Source organism: Mastigoproctus giganteus, chromosome 8, assembly GCF_048544385.1.
Source record: "Mastigoproctus giganteus isolate SK-2022 chromosome 8, ASM4854438v1, whole genome shotgun sequence".
Classification (NCBI taxonomy): Eukaryota; Metazoa; Arthropoda; class Arachnida; order Uropygi; family Thelyphonidae; genus Mastigoproctus; species Mastigoproctus giganteus.
In genome coordinates this window covers 70857401-70876076 of record NC_143582.1, presented here as the reverse complement: position 1 = coordinate 70876076, position 18676 = coordinate 70857401, and the positions used below count along the sequence as shown (strand labels likewise).

Genomic DNA, 18676 nt, shown 5'->3' with positions numbered 1-18676 from the left:
CCAGAGGCTATAATCCATGTCAAGAATCTTCTTAATCCTCTGACTGATTATGGAAAGCATACTGACTAGCGCGGCTTCTCAGTATGTGACTGTATAGGTTTTACAGACACCACTAACATTGCGAAACGGTAATCTGTTTCACCCTTAATTCGCACTTTCTAATTACCTAAATTGCTTAAAGGCCAGAGGTGAGAACAATGCATATACAGTTGTCTCTCCTAATCTGTTCATTACATGGAAATTTTCTTTGTTCAATGGAAACTATTTTAAATGTAATTACCAAGGGGAATCAAAAAAATTCGCTATAAAAAAGTTCGTTAAACAGAGATCCGACTGTAATTAAATCAAATATGAAGCAATTTTAAAATACATAACCGATCGATTGCGCCATTAAAATGCTGGAAATGGGGTCCCACTCGCGCCACCGTAGTTTCGGTTCTGGATACTCAATAATTGCATTCAGGATTTCATTTGTAAGATAAATCTCAAAAATGGGATCACAAATTTCAAAAAAAAAAAAATAAAATAAATAACAATGGGCTCTCGTGAGTCCACTATAGCTCACCATTGGCTTTAACTCTTCAGAAATTAAAGTTATTCATTCTAGTGGAACACTTGCACATGAAAAACGTTTCTTCCAAGATGGCATTTTAAGTCAAGAAATAAACAGAGAAACTTAAATTTGTTCTGATCTTTCAAGTAGAATTCAATAATTCTGGGAAGAAGAAATCATACAACCCTTTCCTGACACTAACTTGATCATGGTGTGCAAAACCAATACAAGAGATTATTTAGAGAAGATAGTTTGCAAAATATAAGCGAGTATAGATGACCAATTAATTATTAATTTTAGATTCAAATTATAATTACTTTTTAAACTAACTCATTTCCTATATTCATAGTGAATGTATGAAAACAGTAGTAGTATGGGCAATCACTTACTACCATAACACAATGGTGTAAGTTTGGGGTGAAGGTGGAATTGAATTATCTCCTGGTGTAGTAAAACTGACAGCTTGGAGAGATTTAAAAGTTAGCTGGATTAGCATGTATATGTGAGGTGAAACACACAGGGGTTCCTTACATCGTACAACTATTAATACTAATATTATCAAGTTTAAGTCAGTAGAATAGGCACATAAATTTTGTTAACAATCTGACAAAATCACACCGATCAAATAATGAGATAAAAAATTGTCTGCTTACACGGAGGAAGTTCACAAGTCATATCAATATTTTCTTCAGAGAGATCAAGATTTAAAAGTTCTCGAAATGCATCAAGCGAATCTTTAGCCATATCACCATGGAACAGATAGTCACAAACACTTATTTCTCCTTGTAGTAAAGGTGCAAATACTCGTCGGGGTAATTCGTGAACAACTAATGGATCTGCATTTAAAATAATAACAATGAAACAATTCAAAATTGAAATTACAGTAATTAATTCAAATTTTATGAACTGCAAAACTAAAACTACATTTATAAGTTAACAATGATTGAAAATTTTGAAGTATGGGTAGCTTCACTATAAGGAAGCATAATTCTCTAGGTTTCTAAACTGGATAATATTATATTAAGTGTTACCCTACACTTTAGGAAGATTGAACCATTGTCACAATGACCATTACACTGAAGTATGCTTTTACAAAGATAGCTATTCATAAATAACTGCTTAATTGCTAATTACATTACCAGTGAACTCATGGGGAAAAGCAAGAAATATTATGAATATAAAAAAACAAGCTTTAAGTTTGTTCATTCCAACGAAAGCTTAGTGAATAATTACAAGATATGAGAATATAGTTGAATGCACTATACATTCATTGTTTTTAGTCTACTTGTTTTTATATCAGGTGTAAAGCAATTTTATATAACAGAGAAAGGTTATATGTTTGGTATATATCACTTTTAACTAATGGAATTTGTTACTGTGAATTGTATATATATATATATATGATGAAATGACTAGCCTGATTTATATGTAGTTATAAAATTGTATCCAAAAATGCATAATGGATAATGTATATATATTCAGTGAACACTGAACCATGACCATCCCATCTGTAATGGTCTATGCTGCATAGCTCACAGCATAAAAAGCCGAACAGTTTCGTATGCTAGAGCAGTGGTAATCTGCAACTGGTCGTGCAAATCAAAGTGGTAAAATGGAAGTTATGGGACACAGTAAAGTTATCACGAAGTTTCAAAAGGGAATGATTGTGGGAGCTTCTACAACTGGGTGCTTTCATATTGGAAATAGTACATCTTGTTAGTTGCACATGGCTCACTGTGGTTAAGGTGCATAAAGAATAGTGTTGAACAGGTCAAATCACTTCCTGCCGACAACTGTAAAGGATTATGCAAGGTGAATGAGCAAAGGGTGCAGTGTGTTGTATCAGCTCAATGGCAGGTCACTGTGTGACAGTTGACACTGCAATATAAATGCACACTCAGACATGGCATTCCATAGCAGATGACCCAAGGGACACACTCTCCCCACTGCTGATTATCATCAATGGTGAATGTGAATGCTGTAGTGTCAACAACATGCTGTTTGGAAACTGGAGGAATGGAAGTGAGTGTGCTGGGTGGATTTTCGGAGTTCAAACATTTGGACTCCGAAAACATAGCACAGATGTTTTTGGAGTCCAGATACCTGGTACAAAAGTCCATGGACTCACCATGCATGGCGCCCATTATCCAGGCAGGTAGTAGCAGCTGCTTAATATGGGGATGCCTTGGTGGCAAGAACTAGGACCCCTGATGCATATGAACCAATGTTTCACTGGTGAGGTCTACTGGCAGCTCTTGTGGGACTATGTGCACCTGCCATGTAGCATTTTTTCTCGGACAGAAACAGAATCATCCAAGATGAAAATGTGCCACACCACCCTGCACTGTACATGGAGTGGTTCAAGGGATGGTGAAGATATCCTCCATCTTAACTGGCCTCCAAATTCGTCCGACCTCAATCCAATTTAACATCTGTGCGATGTTTTCGAATGGGAAGTGAGGTGTATGGACATGCAACTGTCATCTACTCCAACAGTGTAGAAGCCTTGCAGACAGCATGGCTACAGCTCCCCATGGACTTCTCCAGACACCTAGTGGATCAATGCTTATGCAGGTGGTCATAATTCAGTAATCACTGGGTGTGTATTAATAGAATGAAATTACATAATTTACACAATTTATTGAACTGAAAACTATTTACACATAAAAAGGAAGTGCAGAATGACATTTAAACCAAAACAGAAGGCACATGCATAGACATATTATTAAGAATTATGTTGCATTAGTAATAAGAATAATGTTAGAGCTACAGCTAGACAGAGTTGGCATGACTATAATGCAATCTATTGAATATTGTTAAATCATAAATCAGATTGAAGGTGTGAGGCTTTTAGCTTACACTTAAATTTTTCCATTACACTTGGAAAGGTATGGGAAATAGGACAGTAATTTATGGGAGGCATTTACCATCCTTGGTTGCTGGATATGGGATTTCCCTTCCGTGCGGAACTGCTGACAGAATAAAATATCCAGAATCATCTTGTTTTCTAACATTTCTTTCAAATCAGTTATAAATTGTGTGAAGGGAATTACTGATTTACTCTTATTTGAAAAAAATCAAATATTTCAGGATCACTATCCTCTATACAGACAGGCCTCGCATAACACAAGTCCGATTAACGTGTTTTTCAGTTACCCTATTTAAAAAAATTATACCACTTTTCACTTTACACAATGCAAATTTTCAGTTACTGCAATCTTTTTTTTTATGTGATAGTTGAAAAAAAATTGAATCATGCATCGGACAGGCAATAAACAAACGTTTGCCTGCTGCCTGCCTCAGTGTGTTCCATCAACCATCGGAAGAAGATGTGTTACTTGTTTATCTCCCGCTAATAAAGTCAATACAGACTTGAATTTAAAAATTCTAATTTTTAAATGAGCCAGATGAAAATGTTACCACGAAGGAGATAATGGTAAAAGAACCAGATGAAATCTTTCGTAATGCAGAAAACCTCAAACAAAAGGTTTGAGGTTCTTTGCAATATTTATTTCGCCAGGGCCCAGAGAAGATTGTTGTCAGCTATCGGAAATTGATTGATGGAAAGAGAAAGTCAACACTGTTCAAACGACTGTGTTAAAATATTTCCATAAAAAATTGTTTCTTCATTGTGTATTTTATGTCAGAGGTTCCCAAACTTTCTTGGTTCACGGCGCCCTTAGTGTTTCAGTAATTTTTTCACAGTACATGTAGACCAAAAGAAATACCTAACAGTTCTGTTTATTAAGTAGTTAGGTCCAAACAACTTAATAAGAAAAGTCGAAACTGTAAACTACCCCGAGCCGGTAGTTTTGCGCGATGTTGAGTATCACTGTGTTTCCTTTGAAAATTTAAAATATTCCGTGGCACACCTTTTTAGGAACTGCTGTTTTATGCAATAAACATTTAATTCCACAATTATTTTCATTATCTTTTACATGGTATACAGTTAAAAAGTTATTTAAAAGGTATTTTTAAAATTCTTTATGGACATTCCTGAAGGTCAAGGACCAATTATAATTTTTCCTATTGATCATTATATTCGATTAACGTGTTTCTGTTTTGCGTGATGCGCTTGCGGGATGAATTAGTCGCGTTAATTGAGGTCAGAAAGTACATAGAAACAGCCATGGTAGGGCCGATTTTGAATTTCCAATGTCAATTTTTCTGAAACAAAATAATGTCAAGAGTGAAAGTAGAGGTTTTGAAGCTAAGGAAACATCAGCATGTATGACATGCTGAAGACAGTAGAATAGAAGTTTGGGTTATCCCAAATGGGTGTGCTTGTTTGTTTGTTTGTTTGTTTTAGGGTTTTATGGCGCATTAGCATCTAAGGCTATAATGCGCCAAGTCAACCCAAATGGGTGTGCACATGTGCGAGAGAGAGAGAGAGAGAGAGAGAGAGATCTTGTATAGAATAGACTGGATATTACCAAAGATACGCACAGTACAAAAGAATTTTTGGGAGAAATAAAACAATTTTTTTTTACTAGCATTGGAGTTAAAATAATTATCTAGCCTACATAGGGGAATAAACTAATGATTATTATTTGAATAGTGGGTGGTGCAGATTTTTCAAAGAATGGCAGCATACTGCCAGCAGTAAAACTAAGGATAAATTAAGTACCCAATAGTTATAATACAATCACTGCCATTGATTAACTTTATTTTTCCTCTGATTTGCAAATCACAAATTAAAAAAAAATATATATTTCTACATCCACAAGTAACACAGCATAAGTGAAAATATGCACTATGTGGCTTTTAAAGTGCCATTGAAGTATGACATCTGCAAAATCAAAATAGAAAAACTACAGTAAACTCCAGATTATCTAGGCCAGGCAGGTCAAACTGGTGGTTTGTGGGCAGTCCTCTGAGAGAGTTATGTGCCTCCGACTCCCCAAGTGTTGTCAATTTTCAGGTTAACAGGATTAAACTTATATGAAAATAAAGATAAATGATACTTTAAAGGAGATGCATTAATATAAGATTTAAATATAATTCATAACATACGAACTGTTATGAATGTTGACGGTCTCATGAGATAGTTTTTGTCAAGGAAAATATGTGAAAAAATTTATCACATTTCTCAGTAATGCCACTAGTGTGCTGCGAGTACAACTGTAAGACACCACCACCAAGTTCATTTGTGTGGCCCATTTATCTATTTAAGTGCTTCTAAGTTTGACGTAAGTGATGTAGGCTGATGGCAGGGCGAATACAATCAAAACATGGACAATCAATCCAAAATTATTATATTTTTAAAAATCAAAAAAGCATAATTAAAATCAAATGTGAAAATGGCAATAATTTAATAGTTCTGAGATAATTCTGAAAATGAGAATAAGAATTTTTTATTTTTGATAAAAACATGCATAAGACCTCCACTTATAACCTATATACATCTATAACATCAATAAAGTATACATGAATAACTGTTATATATTCACTTTAAAATATATGGATAAAATTAGAAAATTAGCCTGGTATTATAATGCCACAGTATGACTTTTATCACACATTTACTCCTAATATGTATTGTATTATGTTAAATGAATTCTCATCATCAATTTACAGATCGCTTTTGTGATTACTGCAATTTTAGCATTGCAAAATTTGTGATTACTGCAAAGTATAGTATACTAATCTCTGTATCCCCCTACAACTGATAGCAGAATGTAATTTCTCTTCATTATCTGGAAGAAACCATAAAATTAGACTGTTCTTATAGGAAAGGTTTGGTCTGGGAATTTAATCAATTATTGGTCAAAATTGGATTTATAGGCCAAAATGAAACAGCCATACCTTGGAAAGAATTCAGGAAGTGCTGTGGGACAATAATACATGATACAGATTGCTTTCTTGCAAATAGCCCCTTGAAGTATTCTGTACAGTGTCTTTTCCTAATTAAGATTAAAAATTAATGGAATCACTTGAAACTGCATACCTCAGATTACAACTTGGTGATGGTGTTTATTCCATTGGAGCTTTTCTCACATGGTCACTTTTTTAGCTTTGTGCCCTTCGGCATTATACAAGAACATGTAATCAGATGACCTGCATGATTTATATTTTCTCTTCCTTTTTTAGATTACTGTTTAAATCTCCTGTTCTTAAACTTTGCACAGATCTATCATTTCAGCAAAATTACTCTTGTACATATGAAATCCTTTAGTTGAATTCCATCTTAAAATCTCATCCTTTATCTAAACCTTGGTTTTACAATAAATTTTATAATGCTGTTCAAGATAAGAACATAACATATTTCAATTGGCTTGTATACAAATCTCCAGCTCCATTTTTCACCCAGTGGTTCCTTTATCTGCAGATTCTTAATGCATGAATAATCGCTGCTGATAATCAGATCAAGGGTATTATTCCCTCTGGTTGCCTCTCAAACATGCTGCTGTAGAAAACAGTCATCCAATAAATCCATAAAAGTCTTGCTAGTGTACGTGTGACTAACCCACAAGTACCAGTCAATATCTGGAAAATTAAAATCCCCCACTATAAGACATTCTGATTTACTGGCCCACTATTTCTCTGTACAGTTGTTATACTCATCAGAGAAATTAGCCCTATAACAAACACCTACCCTTATTTTTGCTTTCCCAGTGTTTATGAGACTAAACTGCAGGGTTAGTCTCAATTGCCCTAATCTCAGAAGCACTAATGGTCACTTGCCCTAATGAACGCTTGCCATATTGGTGACCTAATCACATCCCAATGTAGGGGGGTGCTACTGTCAGTTGCCCTAAGCAAGTATATAATTGCATACCTGCAACTCCTTTCACTCTAATGACCCTTTATAGGGGTTTCATGAGCAAGTGAGGTAAGCTCCATCCCAGGTGTTTCCATCTGTGTTCGTCGACCTAAGAATTTGTTCAAATAGTAGCCAAACATCAGCATGACGTTTGCTCTTTACAGCAGGGAATAATACTTAAGGTTATTATTACATTATAATATTAATATTATAATTTATACTTGGTTTGCTGGCTGGTTCAGGATCTTACCGATACCTATCATCAGATCACGTGCTACTACCAAGGTTTCATCCTGGATCCGGGGTTCTTGTGTGGTGGAAGCCTGGGGTTATTTATAAAAAAAACAACAAGCTAACTTTAAGAAAATACTAGGATTAGTAAATGTTGGAAATCTTCCATCTCGTAAATAAGAAATTAATGAAATTAACAGCAGATAGACCAAACGGGGACATCAATTTACACACTTTTGTGCAAGCAGTCGGTTACTTTCTTCCACTACATGATTAGTATAATTTAAATTTTAATAATTTGTATTTGTATTTTAAACTTGTGTTTATTTCTTTATTTGATATCAAAACATTTATACATAAAGAAAAATAGTTTATTAACTAAACAATTTTTTTATTACTGTATTTTTATTTTGATGTTATTTTTGTTTATTTCTTTCAATACGTTTTTGAAGTCCATTTTTATCACTCTGAAAAAATAGGATACGGTTGCATACACACAATAGAAATGTGCTTAGGGCAAGTCAGACATAGATCATATACTTTTAGGGCAAGTGGGAAATAGGGCTTAAGTTATTAGGGCAAGTGGGTAATGCCATTCTGAGCAACTTGCGGGGGGGGGGGGGAGAGAGAGAGAGAGAGAGAGAGAGAGAGAGAGAGAGATTGGAGGGAGACAATTACAGATATCAGTTCAGAATAACAGTGTCCATGAAAATATCTGTAGGAAAGACATGGAGAAAAAACTGAACATCTTTTGTGATAGAGTTTTTAATGAAGGGTTACTGATTAAACTTGCTTTCCCTTGCATACCCTTTTTTAGATGGATTTTGAGTTTGAGAGTGGTTTTGGAGGCACCACCCCATATGTGGGAGCAACATTTCATGGTAGGGAAGATTTGAGATTTATAATGGCAGTAGCTGTTAAAAGAAAACCCCAGTTTATTGATGCAAAGGATGCAATATTTGTGATATGCTCACAACAAGAGAGATTACAAGACAGGCTAATCCCCAAAACACATAGATGATCTTGTCTATAAATCTGAGCTTTATTAAAGCTGAGCACGAAAGCAACAGACTCATTTTTGCAGAAAATACTGAGTTTTAAAGGATTAAGGTGTTAAGTTATTTTTGAACTATTGAAGAATTACCTGGATATTATAATAATATTAATATTATAATTTATAGTTGGTTTGCTGGCTGGTTCAGGATCTTACCGATACCTATCATCAGATCACGTGCTGGCATTTAAGGAATGGACAGCAGATATTTAAGAAGTTTAAAGGTGGTTATGCAGAGCAGGATTTCTTGAACTTGGAGGGTTATGTGCTGTAATTGGCAAAATTTCCAAATTAGTGGAAGAAGGCTATTAATAAAAAACTGATCCTTACAAAATACTAGTTTCAATTGAGAAATTAGAAGACAGACATCCATTATAACTTTCAGAGTATTCAGAGAAACAAACAATTGCAAAAACATAGAAACAAAACATAAGATGGAAGCTTGTTTAAAAATTTATGCTAAATATGATCAAACGGGGTGGAAATGTCAAGAGTAAATGCTTGAGTTCTGCAAACTTTTCTGTTGAATTTATCCAAAGACGAGTGACACGAGCTGAGATAGGTGGCAGTGATCACAGTGTACTGATGTAGAATTTACTCAAAGATGGAACTTCCATCAGGGGTAAAGGGAAGAGTTCTTGCTTTCGTAAAGGTGATTACAGTAGTCTCAGACAGTTTTTAAATTCTATTCTGTGGGATCAACTAATAATGTTACTAAGAGCAAATTCTAAATGAAAAACATTCAGTGAAGTAATCATAAAAGCTATTAGGCCTTTTATACAAACTAAGAGATACTATTCAAGGCTCAGACTTAATGGATGTCAGATGAACTGATGAGACTCGTGACAAAGAATAAAAATACATGGGATGCATATAATCTAGTGTTACAGATGCCTACAGTAGATACAAACTGGTTTGCAATAAAATCACCAACCAGGTTAGGCTAACTAAGACATATTACAAGAAATGTCTGGCAAAGAATGCACAGAAAAGCAAAAAAGACTTATTTACTTATATTAACAGTAGAAGAAAGAGGTTAAATTACATTGGACCATTTGATGTTGATAGTTTAACTGTTGATAATCTGCTCAGGATGCTGACAAACTGAATAGGTATATTGCACTTACATTCATGCAGGAGGAGTTCTTCTAGGGAGAGGAATTCCAGAAGTACACCAAAATCTAACAGTGAGCTAAATGATTTTGTGATAACAGAGGCAAGTGGAAGAGAAATTGTTGAAGCTTAACATAGAAAAAGGCACCCAGAGTGGATGGGATCTATCCCCTTATCTATAATTATGAGAGTATCTTAGCATTCAGAGGAGGTCCCTGTGGAATGGAGATGTGCAAGTGTATCCCCAATTCACAAAGGGGGATCAAAGGGTGGCATAAGTAATTCCAGATCTGTTAGCTTAACTTCTGTTCCAAGATAATGGTTTCACTGGTTAAAGAAGTAATGTAGGACTATCTACACAGGAGTGCAGTTATACTTCAGTCATAGCATGGTTTATTAAGGGGAGACCATGCCTCGCCAATGATTGGATGCTATTTAGATTTCGGAAAAGACTTGCATACAAATTCATACACAGCTGTACAAATTGGAGTAATGCAACATTAAGGGAAAGTTGCCCTCAATGTTGCATTAAGGGCAATTCAACCATACTCTTGTGGGGAACCCTAGTAGGTTCCCCACAAGGGTTCAAAGTGTTGGGCCATTGTTGTTTTCTATATTTATTAATGGTATTGATGAAAGCACATGAGGCTTAATGTGTATGTTTGCAGATGACATAAATGTTGGCCCCAGTTGGTTAATGACAATAATCAGAGTATGCTATTGCAACAAGATCTAAGCAAATTAAGCAGATGTGTTGATAAGTGGCAACTGAAATTTAAGATTGACAAATGCAAGGAATTATTGGACAACTAAACAAGGACACTAAATAAGGGATTCCTGGATTAAGAGACAACAAAGAACATGTGGGATTACTGCTACATATGTGTAGCAGTAATCCCAGATACCAACTATGTGGTAACATTCCCAGAGTCACAGAAAAAAAGACCATGGAGGTGGGTGGGTAATTGTGCAGTCAGATATGAAGTTCTCTGAACAGTGCAGACAGGCTGCCCAGGCCAGTTCATGAGATTTTGTTAGTGACAGAAATTTTTCCAGCAGGGATCTGGAAGTGATTATCTTGTTGCATAAGGTAATGGTGCATACAGGTCTGGTCGAATACTGCATACAAGTCTGGTATGGAAGCCTCATTTTAGAAAAGCTGTGAACGTGTTGGAATAGGTGCAGAGAAGAGCAACAAAATTAATGAGCAATAACAAAAGAGTGCTCTTACCAATTAAAGGTTTCAGTTTCTGTAAATTGCAACATCTGGAGATAAGGCACCTGCAAGGAGATCTGGTTGAGGTGTTTAAGGGATTTGAATAGATTAAATAAGCTCAATTTTGGAATCTTTCCTCTCGATCAAACTATGCATGAGGGGACACACTCAAATTGAGGAAGGATGATTACAGAACAAATGTGTGGAAATTTGCCTTTGGAACACCCTTTCATTTGTGTTGTAGAAGTCATTAGTTTAAATAAATTTAAGGAAGAACCAGAAAAACTATACTGGTGTACAAAACTTAGCTATTTCTATTTCTAAAGGTTACAACCACAAAATCTTTACTTAAAGTACTCTTTACTGATGAGAGCAGATTCAGTCTCAGCAGCGATTCTGGACGTCAGCTAATCTGGCGAGAGGTTGGCACATGGTATTACCCTGGAAACATCACTAAAGGGATCGATATGGCGGTCGAGGTGTTCTCATCTGGGGAGGCATTATCTTGGATGGCCGTACACAACTCTAGGTACTGGAAGGTGGTAATATCACCGTGCACGCTACTGTACTGAGGTAATCCTTCCCTATGTGCATCTGTTCTGAGGTGCTATTGGCCCAGAGTTCTTGTTTAAGGATGATAACGCCACACCATATCACACTGCAGCTGTTGATATGCTTTTGGAAAGTGAGAACATTGTTCGTATGGATTGGCTTGCCTGTTCCACCGATCTAAACCCCATCGAACACACGTGGGACGATCTGGGAAGATGCCTAGTGGCACATCCACACCCACCAGAAAATGTTCACCAGCTGAAAATGGCACTGACAGAGGAATGGATGATGTTACCACAAGAACTTATCAACATTGTTCTAAGTATGGACAGGTGGTGCAAAGCCTGCATCGACATTAGGGGTAGCCATATCTCCTACTGAGGACCACCTCTTCCCCTTGTTCCATCTTTGGCAGTGATGCATCTGTATCATGGCAGCCAGTGCTATGTTGCCATTTTTGAATAAAGTTCCTCTGTACCGTTTTGTTTCCGTTGTTGTGTCAGTGTTGTTTCCTTCATCATTTCTATACCTCACGAGGTTCCTTTGTATGCTTTTCCCATATCCAGACCACTCCTATAAGAAGCTACAGGTGAAAACCTGACTGGTTCTTAAATTTTGCACACCAGTGTATTAGATGGGATGGACAGTTAATATGGGAGGTGGAGTCCCACCAACCCCCAATGATGCTGTATAAGCTTGTTTTCTTGCATTGTTTTCCAGGCTCCAGATTTTGGAAGCATAAAGAAGCAATTTTCTCCTAAGAAGAAGAGGTGATTCATATGTTCCCACATATAAAATTTTGAACTAGGAACATTCAGAATGCACCAGGGCTAGCTGTAAGGCACAATGATGGACTGAGCTGAGCTAATCAAGCTGCTAGCCATATAAGGCAACAGTCCAATCGAGATCAAGATTAGTGTATGTTACAAGTTAAGCATGGTGCATTGATTAGCATTCCATGTTATGGCTGAGATAACTAAAAGAACATGCTTTTATTATTATTATTTATTTATTTATTTTTTTGTTTGGCAGAATTTTGATATTAATTATATTTTGGAAAATATTCAGAGGAATTATTGACAATTAAAAATTAATAAAAAAGACATCTGTTAGAAAGTGCACATCTCATATGAGTGAGTCACTGGGCAAAACAGAGGAAACTTGGATGTTGGCAACATGGTTGTTGGCTTGATTGTGGTCTGATATAATTAAAGGGGGAAAACGGAAAGCAGAAATTTCATAAATATATTTTATTTTTTTCCCATTTAATTCTTGCACTAGGGCAAAAACTAGTTTGGTAGTACTAGGGCACTGCTTGATACTTAGGACCAACTCCCTATCAACTATCTTAATTGTTGATCTTTCTCCCATAATAAGTTAATAGGGAATTACTATATCCCAAATACAGAACTAGTACTATATTTTAATTGCTAATTTTGGATCAACAAAATAATTTATCTTGTTACAGCAAGCAGTATAACTTGCTTACCATCCTCTTGACCCCTCTATCATCAACAAGCATTGTTATGCTTTCATTGATATTATTAACAAATATTAGATATAAAGAATCTATACTGAACCCTATGGGACCTCACTTTGGACCTTAGCCCACTCACACTGACCATAACTATCCTTGGCCTTTATCATTTATTCAATCCTTTATCCACTGTGATATCTTTCCATCAAAGTCACATCCACTTTATACAAAAGAAGGTTATATGATATAGTATCAAAACCTTACTAAAGTCTAAATATATAATCAAAATAATTCACTGCATTTATTTTTTTAAAGATGACTTCATAACAGATTATCAGATTAGTAACACACGATTTCCTTTTAACAAACCAATGCTGTGTTTTCATACAATCCATTCCTATCTAGATGCTCCTACAATACATTATTAGTCACAGACTCCATATTTTTTTTTGCTGCTGGTTAAACTTACAGGTCTACCCATTTCATTCCCAAAACTATTGTAAATTGGAGAGATTTTCCCATCTTCTGAGACTTCATCTGAGTCAAAGGATGAACCCATAATATACAAGGGTTTGGAAATATGTCCTACAGCTTCTTTTAATATCATTGGGCAAATCCCACAAGCTTTTAGATCAATTTTAATATTCAAGCACAATAATTTCACATGTAATCCATTTTCAGTAATCACACAATTGTCTGATTCCCATTATCAGTTTTATTATTAGGCTTAACAGTACTGGACTGTGTATAGGCCGTGTTAAAACTAATGAAATGCTCATAGGTAAACACTGATATATTAAAAATAACAAAAAGCTCTGCATACAGTCATGATGAGGTTATTAAAGCTATCTTGTAGTGGACCAATACAGTTTTAAGTTCCTCCTTTTAGTTCACATATGCAAAAAAGCACACTTGGCCCTCTTTTCCTAAAATATTTTCAAATCTAAACAAACCTAACATATCTTATTTCTTACCTGACAAACTTGTATACCTGTTATAGTGTTGTTTCTCTCTTGAATTATAGTTATCTGATGCAACTTCTATTACTAACTTCATCAATTCAGCAACCATTTACTTTGATCAATGCTTTATAAAGGCATAAAAAGATAAATAGCTTCTAAAATTACTTCTTTGAAAATTTCTCCACTAATATTTATACTTGTTTGATTCATCTACTATTCCCGCTGAATATAATTCAAATAATCATAAGGACTTCATACATTTTTTTGTAAAAATAACTTTCTTTGTCTTTGAGAACAGTTACCTCTTTAGAAATTCCCCACATTAATGCATACAATCACAATTTTCTAATGTTCCTTAATGCAAAAATTCTTAATTAGTTGAATTCTTGGTAAAAAAAAAAAAATAAGGTAAAGAATAATTTCCTCTGTACAGCATCTCTAACATATTGACATAAGCAATTATTTAACTGATCTGGCAATGTAGTACTACTGTGCAAGTGACTCCCCAACCTACAAGGGCCTAATCTGAGTCTGGAAAATTTAAGTTTCCAAGATAATAGTTAATATCTACTCATCCATTTCATTTGTCTGCACAAATTTATCACATTCATCACACTCATTTCGTCTGCAGCACTCCTCAATCTCAATCTCCTAGATAAATTTATCTAATACTTTGAGTCAAAAATCAAAGAAACTGCAACTAGTCTGTACTTATATAACACTTTAGGATTCTTATATTTGAAATGGTAATAATTTTATAGAAAAGCCAATTAGAACACAACTCTTGAAATAGATCTCATTGACCAAGTCTGTAAGGGTATCAATGCAGAATCTGCTTGTTATATTGATGGCATTTGTGACAAGCAGTTTGAGTTTCAGTAGCGGAAGTCTGCAACTTTTGCTCAATGATATGTCTGCTAAAGCAATTAGGTTGAATTATGGCTGCAGAGAGAGAGAGAGAGAGAGAGAGAGAAAGTGTTACTGGTGAAAGTTACAGCTTATTGAAATAAGTCATAATTTTAAAGCAAATTCATCAAGCATACCTTGTTGTTCTTCATCTATCAGAAGTAGATCTTCGCAATGTATTTCACATCTTGAGGTGACACTTCTGATAACATCTTGTTTCAAGGCCTTTTAAGATGAAAAAAAAAAAATTTAATTCTGAACAGAGTATATAAAATTTATTAATAAATCATAGAATAGGTTATTTTGATAGTTCAATGTCATAAAAATAACATGAAAAAATAATTGTATGTCAATGACTTATGCAATTTCTAAAATTTAATTTATGTTAGTGTGTAGAAGAATGAATATCCAGCAAACTGAGCAATGTTTCATAATAATTTTTGACCAATGCGGGAAGCAATCCTAAAGAAACCCATGAAAATATGATTATGTTACTGTTGCAAGATGGCTGGCAGAGTTCAAAAGAGGACAGGAGCCAGATGAGGATGATCAAAGGTCTGGTTAGTCAAGCGAGGCAACCAATTCTGAAACAGCAATCACAAAAGAAAAAAAAATTTTTTTAGAAAACAGAAGAATCAGGGTGTCTGAACTTGAAAAAGTTGGTAACTTTTCCCATGGAAGCATTTTAACAATAATGCATATGAATATGGGAATGCTCAAAGTTTGTGCAAGATGGGCTCCCAGAAACCTTCCTATTCATGACAATTGTATTGTCATGAATACTGAAGGCACATACTGAAAAAAAACATCAGCGGGTACAGTCATCAAAAGAGAATTTAACATTAATTACTGCTAATCCAAATAGGTTTTTATCCCATTTGGTGACTAGTTTTGAAACTGGGCTACAATTTTATGATTCGGAATCCAAATGAAAAAGTATGCAGTGGAAGCACAAGGGATCTCCAATCTCAAAAAAAATTTCGAACCCAACAATCAGATGGAAAAGCATTGGCAGCAATAAAAGAATTGTTAATTGATTACTTTGCATCTAAGACCACAGTAACTGGAATATTAGGCCAACTTTATGCCAAAGTTAAAAGTTATTAGCATTGGGTTTTGCTTCTTCATGACCATGCATAGGCTGAAATTCATGAATGCTGATTTAAACAATTAAACCCTCCCCCATATGGCACAGATCTGGTCCAAGTGACTATTATTTGTTCAGAAACCTCGTCTCATTTCTTTCTGGAACACATTTTAAAGTAACTCAAAAGTTTTGTAGCTCTGGTAGCTTGAAAGTTTGAATCACATAGTTGATTTGAACTTTCAAAGCACTAGTTGGATAATTTTATTATATATTATAATTAACTTTCAAGCTTAACAGTATAGCCTAATACATATAACGTAAACTTTATAGCATGGTAGTCTCATCGCTGCATAACTGGTGAATTGGAGCAGGATTATTATTGCATTTAACTTTTGATTTAACATTAGAAGTATAGTTATTATTTGTGATTCTCTGATTATGATGGTGGATTTGTTGTTGCTTACTGTTTATAAGTGCTTAAAAAACTACAGTAAACCCCCGCTATTCGCAGGGATTACGTTCCTGAGAAATGTCGCAAATACCGAAAACGCGAATACTGAGTTATGGCTCCCATAGTAATAAAGGGGTTCCGTTCCAAAGTATGAAATATATAAGAAAAACTAGTCTAAAATTTTGTCTAGGTATGTATTATATGTACCTTCATAATATGACTATGTACATAGACAGTACATAGTGAAATGCAAGCATATGGCATCGAAATGAAAATAAGAAACAATTTAATATTAAATGTAATATTTATTAGAAATTTCAAACCAGCACCTTTGTTAGCAAAAAAACTTATCCTGCCAGTGCTATCACCAGTTTCGCTAAAGTGTTGATAAAGGAGTTTTGCTTTTTCACGAATGATGAGTGAACTTAACGGAATTTTATTTTGAGTTCGGTCTTCTATTCACAGATTTAAAGCCTTTTCCATTTTTCCTAATTTAACATCACGAGTTACAGAGCAAATTTCTTAAGCAATTAGCGCGTTTTCACGGACACCATGGCGGATTTTTTCTTCCAATTTTTTGATTGATCGTACCGTTGACTCATTGATTTTATAATGTTTTGCCACTGAGGAGACACTTTCACCATTAGAAAATTTATCCAATAACTCAATTTTATTCGCTAATGTCATCACCTTCTTTGATATTTTCACATTTCCCTTGTTATTCGTAGCCATATTTTTGTACGAGTTAGAAAGAACTTGTCCACAATAAAGTCACTTTCTTCCATTAACGCACTCAGAAAAATCTGTTTTACACTGCAAAATGGTAGATTTATCACTTTTGTAAGCATATCAATTTATAAGCAGATAAATTAAAAGCAAACGACGAAACCTTTCATGAAAGTGCATAACACATACTGAACAAGGATCCGCGAGAAACATCCACGCTCGCGATTTTGTCATCCCTCTACCCCCCCCACCAACTGAGCGCTGTTTTGACAGGGAAATATAATTTTAGCCACGCCCATGTTTTTTTATGGTGGAAAATATTCACGGCCCTTTAAAATTCACATTTTTTTTAGGTTTCATTTTATATTAAATCAGCGATCACAAATACGTGAAACCACGAATACAGATACTGCGAATAGCGGGGGTTTACTGTACATCCGACTTCTGCCACCACTGTTTCATAATTGATAAGAACAATCAAATTTTTTTGCCATTGTTATAGTATTGAGTGCATGGTAAGGGAATTCTGGCATTTTAATTGTGGCAAATAGGTAGCTCAAAAGTTCGAATCATATAGGTTGGCATTATTTAGATAACTTTATAATCCATCATAATTACTTAAAACTTACAAAGATAACAGTATAGCTTAGTATCCAAGGTAACAGTATTGGCATCTGAAACACCAGGCGGTGTTTCAGATGCCAATTTTTTAAAAAGTTCTTGGTTTCTACTTATTGTATACCAAAGTTAAGCCTTTTACCAATGGATTGCAATACTTACTGGATGTTATTTATTTTTTTCAATGAAAAATTAAAATTTAAAAATACAATTTTTGCACTTATTTCCAAAGAAGCAAAACTTTTATAATTCTATTGGACACAAGACACGTGGCCAATTCCATTTTCAAGTTTACAAAACTGTTGAGCATGTATCCATATTTGGCCAATTAAATAAATATATAATAACTGAGAAAGGAAACCTTTTTTATATAATAATTAAAATATTAAAAGAACAGTAATCTGTTCTTTTAATGTTATAAAAGCTGCTATTGCTGTGGTACAGTAACGTGCCACAGCAATAGATGTCCAATGATCACTGCAATTATTTACAGAAAACAGCCACCTCCGTAGCCAGGTGGGCAGGAGCAGCAGTGCATAGCACACGCTTCTTGATTAGACCAGGGTTCGAGCCCGTGCCCACCAAATACGGAGGATGTGGAAAGTCAGGGAATGACCACCGCATATCCCCAGAGTAATATGGCCTTAGTTGCTAATGCTCCTAAAAACCAAAACAACAACAACAGAAAACAGAAGGCAAAAACAACAACATAAACATTGATTCCTTTATATAATAATTAAAAGCTTTCAGCACATTTCAAATAACTACTGTAACTAAACAACCAAGTGAGAGTGCATATGCAGTCAGACCTCTCTTTAACGAACTTCCATATAGCGAATTTTTCTATTTTGATTTTCTCCTTGGTCATTACATTGAAAATAGTTTCCATATAGCAAAGAAAATTTCCATATAATAAATTGATAGTCTGTGCGGATAGCACAGTGATATCGTTATTGTGCTCCCCACA

General features: G+C 35.0%; 1 protein-coding gene across 1 annotated transcript in view; it reads right to left on the bottom strand.

Moving 5' to 3' along the window:
• Positions 1-18676, bottom strand: part of LOC150081618 (protein odr-4 homolog) — a 121518-nt gene that overhangs the window by 25074 nt on the left and 77768 nt on the right. Inside the window, exons 8-9 of the mRNA XM_090379472.1 lie at positions 14965-15052; positions 1207-1389 (exon numbers count right to left, since the gene is read on the bottom strand). Coding sequence (XP_090235598.1) covers positions 1207-1389; positions 14965-15052 — 271 coding nt within the window. The remainder of the gene's footprint in view (positions 1-1206; positions 1390-14964; positions 15053-18676) is intronic.